The sequence below is a fragment of the Trachurus trachurus genome, assembly GCF_905171665.1.
Source record: "Trachurus trachurus genome assembly, chromosome: 19".
Lineage (NCBI taxonomy): Eukaryota > Metazoa > Chordata > Actinopteri > Carangiformes > Carangidae > Trachurus > Trachurus trachurus.
In genome coordinates, this window is record NC_139913.1 from 12,258,675 (window position 1) to 12,283,062 (window position 24,388).

Genomic DNA, 24,388 nt, shown 5'->3' on the forward strand with positions numbered 1-24,388 from the left:
GCAGTATAGTACACTTTCGAGCAACTAGAAGGAGTTTTTCAAAGAACTAATAATGTGATGCAGTGAGATGCAGGTCCCTAGAGGGACAGCCTAGGAGGAAGACCCCAGGGTCTTTCTTCATTTTAAATATCTCACTGACTACCTTTGAAATACGTGTCCAGAATCTGGAAATCAGTTTATATTCCCAAAAGTAATGGAAATATGTCTCCCTTTCTACTGTAAGTTGCACTTGGAACACAGAGGAGAAATGGAGGGGTACATTTTGTTTAAAATAACATGAGTAATATGCAGCCTGTTAAGTATCTTGTAGTATGTAGATGTGGACCTGACCAGGTCTATAGTTGCCTGCCAATCATCCTCAATATTGTTCAAGTCTTTTCCCATCTATGAGAGATGTCTGGTAAATGGTATGTAACAGAAGAACCAAGAAGTGAGTGAGATGATGATATAAACTGTTTTCTGTTTTTGCGCTCTAGGAGAAATCTCTCAGCATCACTGTAAGAGATGTTAAACTGATCAAGGAAACATGGAAAAAGCTCCACACACTGACCCATCACAGACTGAGATGTTTTAAAAAACAACATAAACTGAACTAAAATGTTCATATTAATATTAATATTTCTCAGCGCCATTTTATCAGCCAAGCTCTGGATAAAATGAGGTCACCATCTCATTATTTTATCTTCATAGACATTTGAGTTTGACTGTGTCATAATTAGTAAATGAATCAATTTCAAATGGGCGTTTGAGCTAAATTTTACTTTCCTCAAGTAGTCACTGAGAGAGTGAGACGTATGTATGAGAACAGCTTGTGTTATGGCATGTTACTCAAAATACACGCAGGAAGAGGTGGAAAATATTCCACCTTAAAAATGTAAATGTAGCAAGCTGCCAGTGGCAGAGCCGAACAGTGAATTGGCAAAAATTTGCAAAAAAACAAAAAACAACATCTAACCAACAACTAACCATAACCCCCTCAGTGGCAAAACATGGATCCTGTTTCCTAGCAATCCTGATATATGAAACATCACAGCCATAGAAAGCTGATTTTGCCATAATTAGTCAGTGTATGAATTTGTAAGTTAAGTCTAAAAGATCAGCGTGACCTTTTGAGCACCAAATTCTACTCAGTCGGCTCTTGGGTCCTTGTGAATGCTTGTGCCAAGTTTGCAGATGTTCTCTGAGATATTGTGTTTATAAGAATAAATGGAATAAACAAAGTATGGTGAAAGTATGATGTCTCCGCCTCTGAGGCATAAAAACTAAGAGCAGTACCACACTGTGCATTAATCAAACCAGCATGCAAAAATATGCATGCAAAAAGGCTGAAACGGGATGTGAAAACAATGGAACAATGACAGTGTGTTGCTTTTCAAAGCTTGCAAATAAAGCACACAATAATAATATAACACATTTGTTTACCTGAGCAGCTGAGGGTTGACAAAGGTTATGATGTCCTGCAGCAGCTTGAAGGCCGAGCCGATCAGAAAGTACGGCCCAAAAGCTTTGATCAGGGCACACAGGAAGGACGGCTGACGGGGCGCTGCTTTCTGATTGGACAGCAGCACTTCCACTTCCTCCGGGCTGGTGTCATCCCCTCCTCCAGCTATGTGGTTGGTGGTGGACGGCGGGGGCTTCGAGTACACAGCCTGATTGGAAAGACTCTGTTCACTGTGGAGCCAAAGGCGAGAGAACGACGAGAGGTGAAAACAGGGAACTCTCATCATGTCAGACAAACTCTTCAACTGCTATTACTCATCCTAATAACAATATAAACAACCAAACTAGCATCATACAACACTGCTGGGAGGACTGCAATCATATAAACAACACACACTTTGTTGGTGCATCACAACAGCATGTCATGTGACACAACAAAAGACTTGTTAGATCTGCAACCCTTCAGAGCAGAAACAATTAATTGATTGCTTATTTATGCAAACTCTGTCTCGTAATGTTCTTTATTATTATCTCATAGCGTGGCTGAATGTGCAGGTCACAACTTGTCCAAGAGAGCGTTTTTGAGTTGTTGGATTGTGTATTTGATGAGTTTGATGAGGGAAAGGCATTGCGTTAGCTGAGCAGCTCACGTCTCTGCCCCGCCGATCTAAAAACAGCTTGCAACGACAATTAAAGGTGATGAGCCTAATGCTAAAACTAAAGGGATTATGGCAATAGGCCCATTTGCCAAAATGTTGAACTATCACTTTAAGAGGAGGAGTAGAGTGTGAACTTAAAGGGTAAGTCATCCATTCATTCATTCAGCAACAATGGTCTGAGCTGATCTGGGCTCAGCCACAGATAAAAGAGCTTGATATCACACCTTCTACAACAAATAAAGTGTATGGACAAGCCTCCGTGTTTGACCTGCCTCCAGTGAATACCTGGCTGATTGTGGACTAGGGGCTTGGCCTGTACAACTGCCAACTGTCTATTGATGATTAACTTGAGAAACGTTTAGTCAAGATGAGATGAATAAAAGAATAATGGACTTAGAATAAAGAGCCTATTACCAGTTTATCACAATTAAAAGCTGTTGCAATCAATATTTGTCAGGAAGTGACAAATCTACAGATACTCATCACCTAAACTCTTCACTAATCACTTCCAGTAGATGTGTTTACATGAAGCTGCCTAATGCAAACTAAACATTTGGTTCTCAGTCCTGCAGAGCAGTGAGATGAGACACTGATTGCTGCTGTAGCTGCATCTCTGGCCTGCCATTGTGGAGATGGTGGTTGGTGTGGTCTAAGATGTTCTCCATCTTTACATTGGATGTGTCTCTTAACAACAGTCCTGAGTGAGTCCAGCCTCCTGCCAGTCACAGACCAGTTTGTCCAGTCCGACCTCCTCTCTGCCTCCACTGACCGATACAACACTTGTAGTATATACACTGCTTGGTACCTTGAAGTGTCCACCACCTCAGTGTCCTTCACTCATATGTTAACAGACAGGTGGCTGGGCCGTGACCTCTGGAAGTCAGTGATCTCCTCCTTGGTCTTGGACTGGAGGTATTTAGAAGGAGTCGGTTCTTGCTCCTACTGTCAGATCCCTGTACTCATCTTCCTGTTCCTGATACACACCACCATAGCTGTGTTATCTGGGTATTTCTGGATGCAGCAGGGCTCAGAGCTGTATTTTAAGTCAGAGTGAACAGAAACAGAAAGCAGTCTCCTGTGCAGCCCCACTGCTGCTCATCACTGTCTCTGAGACACAGTTCCTTCCTTCGATGATGCACTGTGGTCGTCTTGTTAGCTAATCAACGTTCCAGCACATGGAGCAGAGATCCACCCCCATCCCTTTGAGCTCGTCTTTAACAATGAGGGCCTGGATGGTGTTAAGTGTACTTGAGAAATCAAAGAACATAATTCTCATAAAACCGCGCTGACTCATCCGCGATCTGGTTTCTTCCGTTGACCATTGGTGTAAAATATTTTCTCCACCATCAAAGGAAAACCATTTACAATCAAGAAAATCACTGCACAGAGCTACCAGCAGCCTGCTGCCAGTGCATTATTAAAATTCATTTCTGAAGAGATGCTGACTTTGCGATTCACTCTGATATGTCTGCTAATCTTCTATTATCCACATTATTCATTAAGCTGTGTTCATTATTGATTGACAGAATCAGTGGTTTCAGCTCTGAACCACAGAAGCACAAAACCGCCAGTAACAATGTCCCTGAGGACAATGAGTCTTACGGCGTCACCCAGCCTGTGTGTCTTAAACTTGTCCAACTCGTTCAGGTTGAGAGAGAGAGGTCTCTCTTCTTAAAGCTGAGTTCAAGGCCTCGGGTTTTCAGTGAAAGGGAAGTTGTACAAACTAAAGTGTCATCTGACAGCAGCTTGAGGAGTCAGATTCCAGCAGCGAAAGAATCAGTGACAGCTGAAACTACAGAAATTCAGCTCAGTGCCAAAGGTTTAAAAAACACAATCTCCAACTGGGATCGCAATTACGATTACTGGCTATAATTTCCTCGATATCACACGGAAGAAATAACTGCAACAGCAGTCTGTCAGTCTGCCATCTGATGCACCACCTCCTGCTGTGAGAGTAGTTTGTTTGAGCTGCAGCTGCAGCTAAAGGGAGGAAGGATGGAGTGAAAGTTGAAAACAGGGAGGAAATGAGTGAAAGTGGAGCTGATGGCAATTTAAGTGGTGGTGAACGAGTGGAGCGGTTGATGACATGAGTCCCTCTCTGGTTGTCATGTGTTTGAAGCCTCGCACCGGAGGGGTACAGTGTGTGTGTGTGCAGGGTTACATCTGCATCTACAGGAGCCTTGGTGCATTTTCTCAGCTCACGTCCCTGCCCTTCCGATCTCAGAACAACATGCACCAATAAATAAAGGTAATTAAACTACTCCTATGACTATAGGGTTATGACAATGGGTGAATTTGCTAAAATGTTGGAACTATCCCTTTAACAGTTTATGGGTCATCAGCAGTCACTCTAAGGATGGACCATCACATAGACATCAACTGTATTTTTCCACAGTTGAAAATAATCCCTGAAAATTACACCACTTCCTCCTTTTTGTGACGGGAAATTACTTGTCTGTTTGTGTTTTTAAAGAGTATTGAGTGTTTATTAGGAACCGACAGGGAGAAAAAACAAAGAAAGAATGGGTTATGGCATGGACAAGTGTCAAATGTCAAGGCCATATCTGACTGCTTTTTCCATGACCACAACAACATTTGCATTTATAACCAGCACACACGCATAAACACACACACACACGCTATGATCAACTATACAGGAGCTTGTTGACCAGTGAAGAGAAATGAACAGCTGTGTAGTCCATACTTCCAACAATGACGTTCTGTCTTTGAATGTAAACAGCTTTTATGAGTGACAACACTGGGCTGTGCTCCAAAACAGGAACATACCTCTTGGCTTTGAGCTGCTCCTTGTCCCACTCTCTGAGGAGCTTCGGCACCATCACCTTGGAGCTGTCGCGCTGGTTCAGGGACCACAGATCTTTGGCCTCGAGGGAAACCTTGTAGCCTTTAATGGCCATACTGAGAGAGAGGGAGAGAAACTGCACTTTAATTCAATCTGGTACACTGTCCAGCCTGCATCTGCCTCCCTGGCCTGTACCTCAGACCTGCTCTTATCTCACAGAGAACTTAATAAGAATTACTTTCCTGAATTTTGGGGATTGTAATTATGCACCAGTGGATTGGATTCCATTGGATTGGGTTTTTTTTTTCTTCTAGCATGAGGAAAAAAACACCCATTAGAAAAAATGACAACATGTGTCATAACTGAGGCACAAGAAAATATATTTGTAGTTTCACCAACCAAAAAACCTTCCCAGTTAGTTTTACATCTGTGGCCCAATGCCGATTTTTTCCTCTCAAGTGGCACAGATCGGATCTGTGACATGAACATGTAAACGGGATTGGATTCAGGCCCCTGATATATGTGCTAATAAATCAGATACACATTGGATATCCGCCAATGCGTCTGCAGTCTAAACAGACAGATTGGATATTCCCTGGCAATGTGAGCCATACGTCATCAATGATGCGTCGATAGCGCATATTGATGACAGTGTGTGTTGTTAACCTGCAGCTGGGCACTGTGGTAGCCAACCGCATCACGCATGCGGGTCGTTTCATGCAAGCAAAGCAGGTGTAAATGCAGATATCAGATATTTGTCACTTCAATAGAACTTATCATATTAACTCTAGAGCGGTTTATTCTCGCTCTGTAAACAAGAGCTGCTGTTATGATGAGACAACTATTTTATGTCCACTGACCTCACTGGTCCCTCTTGAATGGCAAAAGAAAGAAAGCTGTGTAGGGACGCGCATGAACCGTTTGACCGTTAACAATAACAAGAACTATGGCCGATTAATATTATTGTGTTTTTTTTTAATCATTAGCTCCTTATGTCATCAACTCATCGGGCGTGTCGACACGTTCAGACTTCCGAAGTAACACGGGTGGACTAGGGTAGGCTAATGCAGCGCAGTCCCGTGAAGAAAGGTCAGAGGACAATGTACACAGATGAGCCACTATTAAAAAAAAAAGAAAGAAAAAAAAGGCGTGAAGGTGTGAAGGCAAACCGGACCAATTGAAAAAGCGCAACAATGTATCATCCTTGCGTAATCAGATAACGGACCTTTAGGTGTGAACCCGCCCTTATTTTGTAAGGTCTGCATAGCCAAAGCAAATCCCCATACTGTACTGTATGTATAAAAAAGTATGCATGTGTGTAGTTGGGAGCAGTTTTGAAGAAGCACACACCCACCTTGTGAACCACCAAAATGTCATGGTGGAGAGAAAACCGGCAGTGGTCTCAGGGCAGGGGTTCTGAGGAGACAGTGAGAACGCGCCAGAGAGGTTAAACCAGGACGAGGAGGAGCAGCAACAACTAGTACATGACTCTGCATGAGTGATGGTGACCTGCTTTGACAGGCATGGAGGTGGCCTCACAGCGCTCTGCAACATAACACACTGTGAGGTTACACCGGACAGTGGAGGTTGGACTCACGGGGTCTGTGACGACGCTGGAGAAGAGAGGAGGTTTCTCACTGAAGCAGCAGAGGATCAGCTCACACAGCACCAGGCTGAAGTACAAGTAGAAGGTGGAGAATCGCAGCTTGTCTGTCACTTCGCTCTGAAATGAACAAAAGAACCCGTCCCTCAGTGTGTTTACAGGAAGGACAATGAGGGAGAGTACAGGAGATTTTTCTACACAAATGGCTGAAAGACAACCAGACAAGACTAGATTGAAACACTTTATATCAACCAGGCCTGTTCGATTAATCGTTTTAAAATCGTAATCGTGATTATTTAGTTAGGACGATGTTCTAAATGTGAAATCGTAAAATCGATTTTTTACTCTAACTGGGCCGGGTGGGTTACTGTAGTGACTTCCGCCTCCGTCCTCTCATCGTGCTCACCCCACACACTGTAAACAAACATGTTGGCGTTTGCTAAGGCCAGCGAGGATTTAGTTGCCCTTTTCCACTAAACAGTTACAGCTCTGCTCGACTCTACTCGGTTGAGGTCCTTTTCCATTACAGCTGAGTTCTTCAGCGGGGGCGGGGCCGTCATATCACGGCGGTGGCTTTACGTCGTCTCGCTCTCTTTTTGTCAATCCTTACTCGTCTGCACCTCGGTTACAGATCACAGTGAGGTCAACATCATCTTTCACATCCTTTAGAAAGTTACTGAAAAAACACCTTATGTCATAACCTTCAGTGTTATTTTCCTGTTAAAGCAGAAGTAAGCGATCCGGTCGTTTTGGCTAACTTCCTGTCAGCCGATGGAGTTAGCAGTCCCCGCCCTCGTCCCTACGTCACCACATTCACGCGCATCCCTTGGCTGCACACACAGAGAGGACCGCCCCTTTATGCCGTTATCTCTCCTCATTGGATAAAGGTTGTAGGATACAAGGAAAGTTTTCTCCTCATCTTACAGCAGAGCAGAGTGACTGACAGACCCAAACACTCTATATAAGTGATTGCCGTCGGAAGATATAACTATTTAAGACTTATATTAACACAAACATTCCGCTTACTTCTGCTTTAATGTTAATTATGCATCCATCTTCCTTTCTTTTGTTGTTTACGTTTTATAGTTTTTCTATGTTGCACTGTACATTTTATTGTTTATCTTGAATTTTTCTATGTTGTATTTCTAATTGGTTATCTTGAGTTTCATGTAATTCTTATACGATGGGAGTGGAACTTTGTACAAGCCCTCCAGGCTTCGTTCCCTCATTGCACTGTTTTTTTTAACTTGTGCTAAATGAATAAATCCTAAATCCTGATTCTGTGACACCTTTATCAAAACGACTGCAGCTCCCTTGATGTGGATACTGCACTTAGCCGTTCTGATATAAGATATATTTTGATAAACAGTTCACTGCAGATTCCCAATAACTTGAAACTGTATTTCCATGCATGAAACTGGACTGAAGGTCAACTCCCATCCATTCATTTGAGTTCTCAAAACAACACACACACACACACACACACACACACTTTTCTTCCTTCCTCAGCTGCACACAATCATCTAAATCAGCTGATAACGATTATGAATTGTGGCATCACTTCACTTTTCCTTTAGTCATATTTGTATGTGGACCTATTGTCTGGACCGGCCTGATTATAGCAGAACGGGGCTGCGGTGGCCTGCTGTGACCCCGGCACAGGGCTGCTCAGTCCACAGCCTCACACACTGTTTGTCTGTGTGCATCTACCAGTCTGTCTTCCTCATGTCCTACTGCCCTTGGTATTACCATTAACACCACAGCAGCCACAAGAAATGGCTTTATAGGAATGGGAATGTTCAGTTGTCAATACAGAAGGAGTGGTTTGGAAATCTGAAAGCTTTGATGATTAGACACACCTTAGCCTTGACCTTAAAAACCAGTTCCTCTTATGAAAGTACTAAAAATAAACTTATTTTCTGCCTTTATACAAGAGTTTAGTTTTCAACCTTGGTAGTAGAAATGTTTAGTAGGTCACTGACCAGTTGGCTCCCTGCAGAAAAGGCGACTTATCTGGGAGTCTTGTAATTCCAGTAGATTACAGCTCGGCAGGTCTGAAAAGCCAGGACTCTCAGCACCTAACTCAGTAAATACCTAGGTCACGGCTGGCTATTTATTTATCAATCGCCATGCATATGATCATCAGTGTGTATACTGTGGCTCCTTGTCTTTTGCCCGTGTTTGTTTCCCTACAATCTGTCCGCCCATCTCTCCTCACCGCCAGCAGGTTTTGTTTGGAGTGCGCTGTGGCTCTGTTAGAGAGCCACGCAGAGCTGGAGGTGAGATAAGTCTGCTCCGAACAACAGGCCCACTATTCCCTCTTCACTCTCTGCTTAGTGGCGTCCTGGGCTGACCCTCCAAAACATCTACTCCACTTTGAGCTGCATACTAATAACTACTGAGACGGCAAGAAAAGGGGAGGGGGGAGGAGGAGGGCTGGAGGCGGACTTGACTGAACATGGAGAAGACTGAGCAGGAGAAGCAGGATAACAACGAGGGAGGAGATGAGATGACGGGCATGAAGGGTGAGGAGAGGGGTGGTGTTGCTCTCACCTGGCTGGACGCCTGCAGGATCTTGGAGCGGAAAGGCACGATGGCGCACAGCACCGACAGGAACCAGAAGATGAAGAGGACCCCTGAGGACTGAACCCCACGTAACCTTTCAAACTGGATCAGGAATGTGGCCAGCAGCTGAGGGAAGGAGGGAGAGAGAGAGGAGGGGGAGAGGAGGGAGGGGGGGACGGAGTTACATTAGCCAACAGAATCATAGTCCGACTGGGTCAGTCTTTCATGACTGTTCCTACATCAGCTGCTGTGTGACCTGATGTGGCCTCAGGTCTCCGGCACACTGCTCTGTCCGACTCCCAGCCTCAACGACCATGTTTCCATCCACACGTTTTTATTCGCATTAAGCAATATCGAATTAAACATGTCTTATGGAAACAGTAAAATTTGATTAAACATCATGAATAGGGTTGCAAAGGGGCGGGAAATTTCCAGTAAATTTCCGGTAAATTTATTTGTGAGTAGAACTTTATCAAGTTTTAATTCTTGTATGAACAATTAATTATTTTACTGAACAACAAAAAATGAATGTTGGGAAAGAAAATAGCCCTCAATAGCCCTGCAGTAAGCAGTGTGCTGTGTGCATGTGGTTGAGGAATAGCATAGATATTCAAGTGTACAAGTAAACTTAAATCTGGTTGTTTTATGCTACAATATATTTTCCCCAATGTCAATGTTATGTCAATTCCGCTCAGTATACAAAGAAAGATGCAGGTGAACAGGACAGACTGGCTTCGTGTGAAGTGTCACCACATCCCAGAACAGTTTGAAGCGTTGCCGTTCACAAACCACCTCTGGTGTCTGTAGGATTTAACATGCGGTGCGTCTGCATCTGCATGAAAGCGGTGTTTAGATGACAGGCATGTTGCATAGTATACACCAGCCTACAGCCTAGAACTTCCCTATTTACCAACTTAACTTGGCTGGCGTGCGTATGGCTCAGTGGTTTCCAGGCAACGACTCCAGCAGCTGGTCACACTGGGCCTGTGCACAGCCCGACCTCAGATAATCGGTTAAAGATGAAGGATGGATGTCCTTCTATTTTGTGATTTACGGTAGTACAAAAATGAATGGTAACACCTTAAATTGCAAGAAAACGATTCGATGATACAGCAACATGATCGCAAAACAGCACATGATTACGTCATTACACACGACTTATTATTGGATTTAAAGGTCTGAGATGGAAACGCACTTGAACCAGCATTATTCGCATTAATATTTTTATCGATCTTCAGATAATTGGATCGACAAGTGGATGGAAACATGGTTAGTGTTACTGCTGCTGGGGAACACAGGCCCCAAACAGTGGAACGTCAGACAGGAAGTAAAGACTACTGATACTGTGTCCAGAGTGAAACCGAGTCTGGATCCATACGACATCCCACAGTAACTCTGAGCAAGTGCTGTTTGTTGGTAGTGGTCACCTGGGCCAGTAGCCACGTCCCTCTGAAGCCTGACAGACGAAACCTGTCCTCACCTGCTCAGTGAGTGGGACAGGGTCACAATGGTTTCAAGAGGAATGGGACAGAACTGATTTCACATTGTTCATTACCTTTACCTTGTAAAGAAAATAACAATCACACCTGATGAAAGTGGATTTGGAAGTTATCATCATCATCATCATATGACAGATCTTGCTAACATTAGTGCTAGCTCCTTTCATGCCTTATACTTATTATTTATTCTGTTTTATGTTGGTGGTTTACCTTTTTTTACAGTCCTGGTTAGGGATGTCATCACGATTATACATTTTCTTGGTACGATTATTGTCAGAAATAATCACGGTACTACGATTATCACGATTATTATGCATTAATTAATTTTACAACACTATGAATGTGTAAAATCAAATATAGTCAAAATATAATTACATTACTCATTGTTTACACAAAATATTTCAAGTATCTATTAATATATGACCAATTATTAATCCCTAGGGGAAATGTTTGAAATATTCAGGTCATAAATTGTCATCTATACCAAATGTTTGCATTTATTTTAAATCGTTTTTTGTTTTGTTTTGTTTTTTTTATTAAAAATGACACACTAACATTTAAATTCCTACCAATTCAATGTTACGTTAAATGGACCAGTATCTGTGCATTTACCTTTGTTTTTGCGCACATCTGCCAATAAGGTTCCAACATCAAATTTTTGTGAAAGTAACGGTAATTAGGAATCCTGTGGTTACCAAGGTAACCCTTTGGGTAATTTCCTCAGGCAACACAAATGTGGACTTATGTAAAATGTGAGGAAAGATCTGCAAACGTCCTGGTGCCGTCCATGGTTTGCCTGCAGCAGGACTGCACCATGTTCTCATGTCCTGGGATGGCTAGAAACACAACAGCCATGGACTGATCCCAGAACAGTAATAAACTTTACTGTGCAAATGATTGAGTGAATTTGACCCAAATGACTGTTATTACGTTGACTGTTGAAGGTTTCTCCGAAATGATTGAATTGATTGAATGATTATATATTCTGGTAAATTGAAACATGATGAAAGGTTTTTTTTCTCGTACGCAAATCAAGTTATGTATTTAGGCATCACTCTTTGTGTTCTAAAAATTGTTGTGTCACTGGAGATAAATGAAGAAATTCCTGGCCTGATATCTAAAATTTAATATCTCAATATAGTTCTGCCCCACCCCCAGTCCAGTATTGGAATATCATACAATGCAATGGACAAAACGCAACTATATTAATTGTTTTTGTTAAATGTAATAATAATAATAATTATGAAAAATGATGCATATTCAGGCACATACTGTGGTATTTCATAGAATTAAATACTGACCCAAACCTACATTAAAGCACCAACAGCTGAAGAAGAAGAGCGTGCAGTACTACATTGAATTTATAGACAATTACTGTGACATCATATAGTCCACCACACAATACCTGATATTCCTGTTTACCATCTCTACAGCTTTCTTATGTGTGTGTTTGTGTGTGTTTCATCTGCAAAGAACTACACCAGAAACAGATTCCTTCCAGTTCTCAAACAGGATCAGTTTTCATGACCACTCAGTGTCGACGTTTTGTTGTAAAATGCCGTCCGAAGAGTCTCTCTCTCCACAAGAACAGTGCCTCTCTCATCCTCAACATTAATGTGTTTGTGAGTGAGGCCCAGGAAACATAAACTGCTTCAGATCACAGACTGTGTGTGCATGACATGTGTTGTCCAGGTGTAGTTTTGCGTAACAGTGTGTAGTGTCATTGAAGCCTGAAGCCTCCTGTGTAAACAGAGTCTTGGTGCTAATTCACTTTACTGTGGAGAAGAGCTTTTATCTGCTCAAGCAGCCAAGTTTGTCCCAACTCATCACAGTCAGTCTGGAACCAGTATAAAAACCAGAAGCAGTGATGTGGAGACCTGTAGCCTCCAGGTCACAAACACAGAGAACACACAGTGAGCTAGAATTTTCATTTACATGTGCAAATTTTGGAAAGAGGAAGATGAATTTGTTTGTGAAATGAACAAACAAACAAAGATGAATTTGTTACTTGTAAGACCGAGTAGTTTATATATATATATATATATATATATATACTATAAACAATATATATATATTTGTTTGTTCATCACAAACTGAAGAGATTTGGTCGACGGAGACATTTCACCTCAGCTTTTCCCACAAGATCCCAGAAGGAGCTCCACTTTCATATAAAACCATTTTACAACTAGTTTGTCAACAGAATTAAACTTGTCTTAAGCCCTATTCGCACGGGATTAGTATTACCTGGGGACCTCTGGTAATTTGTAATAATTGCGGAGGACGTCTGTGATCTTAATCCCATGCGAATGTGCCATGTCAGTAATTTGTTAAGTAAAAATTCCCCCGCAAATTACCTAGTATATTTCACCAAAGACCGACGTCCCGTGGTAAAACTAGTCCCTTGCGAATCTGCATCTCAGTAATTGAGGGGCATTTGTTGTTTTTGTTGTTTTTATTGTGCGCCTTTTCTACTTCTACCCCCGGTTGAAATCATACTGTACGGGCTGAAACATGGAGGCTGCGGTGGAAATTATGAGCGGCATTTTTTTTGCAAACACGGGCTCGTATCGGTGCTGGAGACCCATTCGAACCGTGGCTCGCCCCACACAGCTATCCGTTGCAGGGTTTCCTTACCGCCATCTCGCTTTCGCACTGCACACGCGACAATGGATTGCGAGCGACGTGCGCGCGGTTTTGACGTCACATCCGGGCCGTAATGTCAGTAAATTCAAGTAAAATACAGACTTCATTTATCCCGTGCCAATGCACCGCAAGAAACACAGACGTGGGGGGGTAATTTACAAATCACCAGAGGTCCCCAGGTAATACTAATCCCGTGCGAATAGGGCTTTACTAACAGGGTTTGTTTTTTACAATGCAGATTTGTTGGCTGTGTCCTGTGATGGCATCTCTGTATTTGCATGTAAAATTTGTTTGTATAATTCCAGAGTAAAATTTGCACGGAGGGACAATGCTGCTTTCAAACAGTTATTCAAAATCATGTATTAGTTGCAGGTATGACTGGTGAACGTGTCCACCACAAACTCAGTCTTTGGACCTCAGAGAGCTGCTGCTGAGTGTGAGATGAAACCGCAGAGTCACACACTGTCTCGTTGTGGACTGATGATGGACAGTTTAAAAAACTCTCACCATGGTCATGCCCAGAACCAGCGGGGTGATGAAGTAGATGGGCGGCTGGTTGTGTCCCTGCCGCAGCTCGTGGAATGTGTAGAAGAGATCCGTCCAACACACGACCCACAACAACAGGCCGAACACCTGGGAGACAGGGAGACAGAGGACACATGAAAAACACACGAAGGAAGGAATGTCCTGTCCACTGCTGGTCTGGAGCACCTTCAACATCATTATTACAAAGTACTGATCAAACCACATGGATAACAGAGAAAACTGGAGATTGTTTCAGCTAGTAAATCTGCATTATGTACGTTTAAAGTGTTCGTTGGTTGCAGATCATAGCAGTTTTTTTTTATCATAAACAATGTTACAATGTGTGAAAGAAAAGAAAAGAAAAGAAAAGAAAAAAAAACCTGAACCTTGATTTTTGTGAGTCTCGAAGTCATGTGAGAAAGCCCCAAAACCCACATGGAATGGACAAACTGAGGTTACTGACATCCTCCATTCATTCAGACAGAAACATGACAGCCAGTGTGTTACGCCACCACAGCTTGTGCTGCTTAACTGGAGCTTAGCCTGTTAGCTTAGCTTCACCTCTGACTGCAGTGGAGTTTCTCCTTTGAAGTGATGTTTCCAATAGCTTCATTTATTCAACTCAACATGACAATTTAATAATTCAGAACACAAACGTTCACCTGCTGTTTAGTCCTATGGGAATTACAATTCACCACATCTCCGCTATTATCTGATGTTACTTAGCTGCATGTTTTGATGTGTCACAGGTGTGCTCTGTTTTGTAGCAGAAGAACGGGTTGTTCACTAACCAGAAGGTCGGTGACCTTTTTTTTTTTGCTTCTCTCCTTTGTGTGTGTTTTGTATTGTGATATTCTCTTGTGTCCAAAACTAATTTCTCCTAAGGGAGACAATAAAAAGCAACTAACTATAACTATTAACTAATGTGAGTGGATGGGTGAATGTGACAAACAGCCTTGAGTTGGTCCTGGAGACTAGACAAGCGTGCAAGTCCACAAAATTGCTGAGTAAATGAATGAGTGAATGAAGTCTCACCGTTTTGAACCTGTTGAGAATGGACACCATGATGTAACCTTTGTTGTTCTTCTTCAGATAAAACAAGTAGATGGGGAAGACGGCCCACAGGAAGATGCACGGCAGCCATGACAGGACCGTCAGCTGGAAACACTCGGGGAGGTCGGGCCGGTCTGCGTAGAACGTCTGATTGGCTACCTGCAGAGACACACACACAGGAAGTGGAGCGGAGCTTCAGTTTACTGAATAACATTACACTTGTTATCAGAGAGGTCCATGCAGCTCTATCTGAGCCTGCAGCCCTGCACACTGACCAGGCACGTAGCATCAAGCCCTGCCTCTGACAGCAGAGTCTAAACAATGCGTTTACACAACCTCCACCCACAAACACAAACACACACACACACACACACACACACACACACCAGATGTTTATCCTTGAACTGAAGTCTGTAAACACTTTGAGACCATTGCCCTGAGGGGGAGGAAACCTCAGAAACATAACAACTGCAAACTCTCCGTTTTTCAGCTTCACCAGTCGAAACTGTCCATCGAAGCAGAGAAGCCGATGTGACAGTCACAGGAGCTGTCGTCATAGAGACAGAGTTTTTCTAGTAATTTTTAAGTTAATATGTGTCATGACTCATGATGCTGTCAGTCATTGAAAACGAACTATACGTTGGAATATTTTGACGGTCACCACACTGGACCAGCTCAAGCTGATGTCAGCAGCTTGAATGAAAAGTTTGTTTGAAATAGTTTTTCCCATTCATCAAACCAAAAGATAAAAGTGTGTGATTCATTATTTAACTGATTGAGGACAGCGGAGGAGGAAGTTTCAGTAAACATGACTCAGCAGTTTTTTAGTGTTCCCCTGCACAAACTGACAAGGCCCACCCACAGATGGAGCAAGATAAACACAGCTGCCAGCCTCTCCATACATCACCACACCCACCTGTTGAAGAGGTGTGTGATGGGAAATAGGTGAGGGGTAAGTGCTGGTGTGTGTGTGTGTGTGTGTGTGTGTGTGTGTGTGTGTGTGTGTGTGTGTGTGTGTGTGTGTGTGTGTGTGTGTGTGTGTGTGTGTGTGTGTGTAAGATGATGAACTCCATCACTCTTCCTGACAGCCTGGATAAAGCAATATGGCTTTTTACATTTGTATAAGTTAGAGGCTTATTTGAAAGTCATTCAAAAACTCCACATGAAACAGGAGTATAACAGTGATAATATCACATATCATATTACATTGCACAGATTATTAAAATGATGTTTAAGATCCTCTGTGGAACTGTGTCCATCCATCCAACAGGTCTCATCATCAGGAAAAATAGGCTAAAGGAGGAAACACCATGTGGTGTAGACGGGAAGTAAAGTGTATTCTTGTTCTTGTGCATATTATGATTTGATGATGCTTATATTATTATTATTATTAAATATATATATACACACTGTATATATTATTATTTATTTTTTCCCCCCTCAATTTTAGACACGTTCGTTCAAAATAAATCCATTACAAAAATAAATAAATAAATAAAAATCTCTGTGGCTGCTACTAAACATCTCTGCTTGTCAAAATGACTCCATCCAACCTGTGGGTAGCTCCCACTTCAAACCTGTTTTCTGTGTGACCTCAGCAGCTCTCTGAGCCTGTAGAAGCCCTCACTGATTAACAAACCCTTTATTCCATTTCACAGACTTTCAGTGCAGTTATCAGTCCACTTAAGACCTGAAACCTGAGACTCCAACAAAAGCAGAGATTAACAGGGTGGGGTGCAGCCAGGACAAATGGTAGGAGGAGGAGGAGGAGGAGGAGGACGACGAAGAAAAGGAGGAGGCTCCACTCAACCGGGCAAAAACCTGAAAGCACAGAGTCGGAGAGACATCAGCAAGTCCCAACGCTCGTTATCATCATCATCAGAGCTCCATGAGACAACGATCAGTGTTCACGCAACCTGCGTCAGATCCAATCAGCAGCTGCTGCTTTTACAACAGCTAATACAAAACTGGTTTCAAATCTGTGTCTGGCTCGGCAGTCGGCAGTGAACCAGTGGATCACTGGCTCTGGATACCCATCAAACATGGCAAAACTCTGACTGGTGTTTGGAAGGAGGTGATGTCAGCTCAGTCCACTTCAGCCCGATCAGTGATATCTCCTCCCTCCTGTCTCTTTCCTTTTCAGTTCCTTCAACAGGACTTTGATATCTAACTCATATCATTCAAGCTCTGACACAGTGACGACTGTTATGCAGATGACACTCTGCTATAGAGCCAGCTCAGACTAACCAGTTGTCTTCAAGGCATTAATACCTGAAAGACCAGCAATTTACTAATTAACTCAAACGTTGAAATTAACTAACGTTCAATGATTGAACTTCTCCCTAAACACCTTAGAAACACATTAGCTGATGATATAAGTATTCTCGGTGGCCTGAGCCTCCAGTGCCATTTTCAGGACATGACGTTTACATCACACATACAACAAGTCTCTGCCAACATTAGGGAAATGAGAAACATGCTGTCAGAGAAAAACCTCCAGCTGACTGAAAATGCTGCAGCACAGACAGGACCTGGGGAAAGAGATCACACCACTCCTCTCCTGTGTTCTGCAAATCCTCTCCTTTACCTACAAGGCCAATCACGGTGACACCACTGACCATCCAACAGAACTCTCCACTTCTTTAAATGAATTTGTTCTCCTGCCAGTTGCTGAGATAGGAGGCTGAGCCCTCAGCTCTCAGGACGTATCAGGTTCTGCACATACGACAACACCATTAACATTAACAGTGAACAGTTTATATAGCTGGTTATGGTCTCACACTTGCTCTATCCTCCCTCTCTCGTTCTCCTCTTCCCTCCCCTGTCACCAAGTGTTCCTCTTTGTGGGAACTGCTGGATCTCTCTCATTAACACACTATTACCCCACCCTGCAAATTGCCTGATGATTTGGTGCAATACAAATAAAACTGAACTGAATTGAAAGCGTACTTTCAATGGAGAAAAATCTTCATCACAGTACTATCCTTTTGGCAAATTGGCCCATTGCCATAACCCCTATAGTCATAGCAGTAGGTTCGTTACCTTTAATTGTCGGTGTAAGCTATTTTTAGAACAGCCAAGCTGAGCTGCTCAGAGCTATGCTACGGAAACTAATGGGATTTCTTGGTTTCCCTCATCAAACTCCTCTAAAACAACTCTGTCCCGTAACGTTCCATTATTATCTCATAGCGTGATGAATGTGCAGGTCACAACTTGTCCAGCAGAGCGTTTTGGAGTTGTTGGATTGTGTATTTGATGAGTTTGATGAGGGAAACCAAGAAAACCCATTAGCCTCCGTAGTGTAGCTCTGAGCAGCTCACAGCTCTGCTCCGCCGTTCTAAAAATAATTTGCACCGACAAATAAAGGTAACGAACCTACTCCTAATACTATAGGGATTATGGCAATGGGCCAATTTGCCAAAATGTTGAACTATCCCTTTAAGATGTCAAGTATGTGAGTATTGTCAGGAAAATGTACATATAGAATTACGTGTTGAACGAATCTAACCTGTAAGTGTTACTATTACATCATCATATCATTAGATTAGATTAGTGTTGGTCATCCACAATGTCAGATGGGGGTCAGTGTGTGTCTGTTTTTCAGTCAGAGGTCCCTGAGCGAACACACAGCAGCCGAGCTGCAGCTGGGATGAGCAAAATGATTTTTATTCTGCATTTTACGACCATGGTCATGAAAACACTAATCTAATCAATTCATCTCTGAATGGTTGGTTAGTGAAGCTTGGCATCAGTAGGGACCTGCTGGTGTGAACAGAGAAGATGAGAAAACAAAACAGTGTGACTCAGTGAAATAACCTCACACACACACACACACACACACTGGATTTACAGATCAACACAGCCAGATTTTGTTTGTCTGTTTTCCTGACTCATTCAGCACACTGAACTTCAATCCCACATTGTCTCATCACCACCTCAGATAAATTCAGTTTAGTTCAGCATTTCTGCAAACACTGTGACCTTCAGCTCCAACAGAGCTGCTGCACATCCTGACATCACAGTGACCCCGACCTTTCCATACAACTCGCTTTATTTGTGAAGACAGTTGTATCATCATGTCATTCTAAGTGTATGAATTCTTGCTGTAGCCAAAAATGTTTTTGTGAGGTCACAATGACCTTGATCTTTGAATTCTAAAATCAGTTCATCCTTCTGTCAAAAGCTGCGTGACAGTTCATGGACCACATCCCTCAGAGGCTGCATCTGAAGACTGAATGTCCCGCTTCAATTGTGCCCTTCTTTTCCAACATACATAAAGTTCACTGCCTGCCAGTAATGAAAGCAAACACTGACAGAGTCACTGTTAAATCTAAGTGCTGCGTTTCAAAGCAGCAGCTGCTATCAGTTTGGCCTTTCTGCTCTATAACATCTACAGAGGACTAGAGCTGTATACACAGAATGTGGAGATACAGTCCATATGGATGATTTGAGATGTTGCAGTATATGTGGATACTGTAGCAAGGCTATGGTTTTTTAGTGTATTTAAAAAGTAAATAAAAACATCTCTTAGTATAAGGAGCACAAAATATTATATGCACAAACAAATACAGGTCATTTGACTCATTTCTCAGTTCCTGTATCACTAAATACTTTTCTGTGTAAACTGAACAGAGTAAAATAACATCTGCTTAGAAGAAGTTAGAAAAAAATAGCACTTTTATTTCTGCAATCTTAACAAAGGGATCACCATCACACAAAGATTAAACACAAAACCAACGTCCGTCACCATGTAAACTATTGACAGAACATTATCACAGTATTTAAGTGTATCAATATTCTCCTACACCACTATGAATGACCTCATCCTCCCCCCTGACCGGAGACACAGCTAAAGAGAAGGTGCTGTTGAGATATCAAAAGAGTCTGGTTTTAAAAAAACGCTCCATCGGTGTCTGCACTGGGATCAGATGAACCTGGACCGGGTCTGACTTCACTTCCACTTCCAGTTCGTTCTGCAGCAGGCCGATGCGGATGGAAGGATGACGACAGTAGAGAGAGGGCAGGAGGACAGGAACTCCTGCCGTCATGTTTGCTCACACTGGCGTGGAAAACATGTGTGTGATTCATGTACAGTAGATAGAGCGGATCAGCAGATTCCTCAACCGCACATTTCAGCGGATTATGAGGAATGACGATTCAGACGGAGTTCAGCATTTTACTTAAAGGGAAACTTCGTTTTTTTTCAACCTGGGCCCTGTTTTCATATGTTTTTCTGTATATGTGAGTGATGGATAATACAATTATTGAGGTGGCTCCAGTATTGAGCAGGGCAGGCAGCCTGCAGCCCAGCTAACGCTCTTCAACCGGGCAAGTGGCTCCTGTCAAAGTTCGCCCTATAAACATGCATTTTTTTCAGACTGACAGGCTCAGATAGTTACAATGAGTGTCCGACAACATACTAGAAAGGATAAATGAACGTAATAGTCTCTACCTTTAGCTGGAGGTCGCTGTTTGTTGTGATCTGTGTCCAAATCTCACCACGCTAGAAATCTCGTTCTGAAATCTCGCGATAACTTGCGACAAAACACCGGTGGGGAATACTGTTACCTGACTGAGGTGAAGAGAAACGACCGGAGAATTTACAAATTGTAGCAACAAAATGTTGGGCTACTCTTCGCGAAGCTGTCACAGAGCTTTCACAAGTTAGGACTGGCTGTGCTGCTACAAATGGATGCTGACACTCCTGTCGATGCACTGCGCCGTCGCCGTGCCGACCACAGGGTCTGCTGTGACCACTTTGACCGGGATGACTGCTGCCAGTCAAAGAAGAGACGTGGTAAGGGTAGAGACATAAATTCGTTTCTCCTTTCTACGTAGTATATTGTCGGACACTCATTTCTAACTATCTGAGCCTGTCAGTGTGAAAAAAATGCACGTTTATAGGGCGTTAGCTGGGCTGCAGGCTGCCTGCCCGGCTCAATACTGGAGCCACCTCAATAATTGTATTATCCATCACTCACGTATACAGAAAAACATATGAAAACAGGGCCCAGGTTGAAAAAAACCGAACTTTCCCTTTAAGAATAAAAACCAATAAAAACGCAGACAGGAAGTGAGTGAGACTGTGCAGACTGAAGGTGATAAATCAAAGCCAACACGCAACAACTATATACACAATATACACATCTGGTAAACGTTTCACTCTTTCTAAAATTCAGCTTTCCTTTTTTGAGAAGTTGGTGGGTCCTCCTCAGTCACCAGTTCACAAGGCATCACAAGGCAGCGTCCCGACATCCTGGGGTCACAACAACTACCGTTTCACAACTTCTCAATTCCTGATTTTCTGCTGCGTCAACAGTTCAGATCAGGAAACACACTCTGCTCCACTCTTACAGCAACACTAATACACTGTGAGACAGGGGCTCAGACAATGTCCAGCATGTAGGCATTACTCTTAACCACACAACTGGCTGCCCTGTCCAGAGCTGATCCCCCGAAACACTACTTTACATCATTCACCCTCCCCCCTCCCTTTCTTATCCCTTCTTCTTTAACCTTCTTATTCTCTGTTTTTATTTCCAATATGCCTGCTCAACACCCCCTCCTGCAACTCCACCCTCCAATCTCTGGTTTGTCTTGTCTCAGTTTGTTTGTTCTGTAATCGCCCTTTGTCCCATACGGTTTTGTACATGTCTAACCGTCTTGTAACTGTCTGGTAAATGTGTGTTTAAAAGTTCATTAGAAAGAAAAACAAACAATTGGCTGGCCTTTGCTGCATGTCATACTCCTTCATAATAAAGTCAGTAAAAGCTGAACAAATATCTTTCAAGTCACATCTCTGCACACACAGCTCAGTTAATGATAACACACCTCGACTAACACAACTATTGTGAAGTGCTGGAGATCCCCCCCACACGCCCTGGTCTTCTCATGTACGACTTCCTAAATCACCACTACTTCCTCTTTCTTGTACAGTAGTTCCCAGATTACACTCTGTCCCTCCTCCTGCTCTTTCTCTCCATTCACAGGTGTAATTCAAGCTGCGGCTGACGCACCCAGCTGCTTTATAATGCTCCTGATAGACAGGCTTTACACCAGCCTGCTGCTGTGTACCGGCTGTCCGCTCTAAGCCCGGCCCGCCACCCTGTTCATGCAAATCATATCCATCCATCCATCCATCCATCCATCCATCCATACATCATGGGCCTACTACACGTTTGCTTCTGTGTGTGTCACAATACTGTAACAACTAGGGCTGGGAAGATATGCTTTTCTCCCGATTCGATTCTTCTACGATTTTTTGGATGCCGAATCGATTTGAATTGCAATTCTACGATATTGCCGATTTTTAGTCTGCATTTTTAACACCAGTGAAACAGTTGAATAATTATGACTGTCTCCAGACTATTCCAGGAACCATATTTCTCCCAAAAATACACATCACATGTAAGTCGGTTTTTAAGATTTATTCAGCAGCAGTATATACAGCGGGGAAAATAAGTATTGGACACGTCAACATTTTTCTCAGAAAATATATTTCTAATAGAGCTATTGACATGAAATTTTCACCAGATGTCGGCATCAACCCAAGTAATGCACACATACAAAGAAATCCGAACATTAATGTCCATAAATTAAGTTATGTGTAATAAAGTGAAATGACACAGGGAATAAGTATTGAACACATGAAGAAAAGGAGGGGCAAAAAGGTATGGAAAGCCAAGAAAGCAGCTGGAGTTTGTCAGTATTTAGAATGTAATCCTGTCTCCTATCAGTGCAAAGTTATATCTGCTGGTTTAGTCCTGATTGATGCCTTTTAAAAAGGTTTCTCACCACCAAGGTGTCAGACAATAAGAATTGCATGGTGGGCAATGGCAAAGAGCTGTCTAAGAGCTGTCTAAAGACCTACACAACCTTACTATTGCAAAACAAGAGTCAAAACAATAATCAGAAGGGTTCCCTAACAGTCCAGGACACTGGTGGAGAGCTTCAGAAAGATCTGGAATCAGCAGGTACAGTTGTTTCAGAGAAAACAATAAGTAATGCACTCAACCGCCATGGCCTCCATGCACACACACCATGCAAGCCATGGCAGTTGAGTGCATTACTTATTGTTTTCTCTGAAACAACTGTACCTGCTGATCCCAGGTCTGTCTGAAGCTCTCCACCAGTGTCCTGGACTGTTAGGGAACCCTTCTGATTATTGTTTTGACTCCTGATTTGCAATAGTAAGGTTGTGTAGGTCTTTAGACAGCTCTTAGACAGCTCTTTGCCATTGCCCACCATGCAATTCTTATTGTCTGACACCTTGGTGGTGAGAAACCTTTTTAAAAAGCATCAATCAGGACTAAACCAGCAGATATTACTTTGCACTGATAGGAGACAGGATTACATTCTAAATACTGACAAACTCCAGCTGTTTTCTTGGCTTTCCATACCTTTTTGCCCCTCCTTTTCTTCATGTGTTCAATACTTATTCCCTGTGTCATTTCACTTTATTACACATAACTTAATTTATGGACATTAATGTTCGGATTTCTTTGTATGTGTGCATTACTTGGGTTGATGCCAACATCTGGTGAAAATTTCATGTCAATAGCTCTATTAGAAATATATTTTCTGAGAAAAATGTTGACGTGTTCAATACTTATTTTCCCCGCTGTATGTTTACTCTCTTTTCAAAAGCCTGGACTGCATAAAAGAGGCAAAAATAAAAGAGTATAGAAAAAACAGGCTTCTGAAACCTTTCTGACAAAATGAGATATAGACTGCGGTAAACTGCTACATTTTAACATTTATCTGGAGCCTATAAATTAACATACTCCATTATAAAGTGAACTTAAACCCTTTTCAAAACCTGGACTCTCTGTATGTAAAAAAGGCTAACAAATGCACATTGCACAATATATATATTTAAAAAAAATGTTTTAATAAAATATTGCGATACATGTGAATCGATTATTTCTCCCACCCCTAGTAACAACTGTATGTATGGTTAGAACTGGAGGTGGGAGATGAGGCCAGATCTCTGTAACTCCAGTGTCTTGGATTGCAGCTGAAGATGTTCCACTATGCTGAGCTCACAGACGCCTCAGAGAACAAAGGCAGCTGACCTGGCTCTCCTCAGCAGTCATTTACATCCAATTAAATATCAGCAGCTTTTAATGATGCAATCTGTTTCATCTTGTGCAACATAAGGTCATGACTCATGTTGTATGAGATCTTCAGATCCACTGCTCCTGTTCGGACCTCCTTTGTCTCACAGGAAAGCTTCAAAGAGTTTCACCTACTGACCAAACACCGACTGGTCAACATATTTCTACATTTAGAGAACAGGTTGATTTTTTCCACTTACAAAACTGCACTACTCTCTAGGTGGGTTTACACGGAGACTTTTTCCTCTTTCTGATTGAACTCATTCCTAGCGAGTCTTTCTGGTCAACTGTTTACATGTGATATGATCTAATCCAATCGGTTGTCTACATGAGCCACTGCATTTATTCAGAATGAACGTTTTACAGCAGTGTGACACATGCTGAGTGTTCTTAACGGTCATGTCAGACCTGGACAACCTGGCAGGACGAAACTAACATTTTCCTCTTTGTTTTGGCCGAGTTCGGCCGGGTTCAGGGCAAGA

General features: G+C 42.5%; 1 protein-coding gene across 3 annotated transcripts in view; it reads right to left on the minus strand.

The window, feature by feature from the left end:
* The window catches only part of abcc3 (ATP-binding cassette, sub-family C (CFTR/MRP), member 3), a 54,925-nt gene that overhangs the window by 25,185 nt on the left and 5,352 nt on the right, over positions 1–24,388 (minus strand). For all 3 annotated transcript variants that reach the window (XM_083994690.1, XM_083994692.1, XM_083994691.1), the window contains exons 2-8: positions 14,773–14,949; positions 13,720–13,845; positions 9,059–9,196; positions 6,500–6,625; positions 6,257–6,318; positions 4,887–5,018; positions 1,423–1,671 (exon numbers count right to left, since the gene is read on the minus strand). In XM_083994690.1, the coding sequence (XP_083850816.1) occupies positions 1,423–1,671; positions 4,887–5,018; positions 6,257–6,318; positions 6,500–6,625; positions 9,059–9,196; positions 13,720–13,845; positions 14,773–14,949 (1,010 nt within the window). The remainder of the gene's footprint in view (positions 1–1,422; positions 1,672–4,886; positions 5,019–6,256; positions 6,319–6,499; positions 6,626–9,058; positions 9,197–13,719; positions 13,846–14,772; positions 14,950–24,388) is intronic.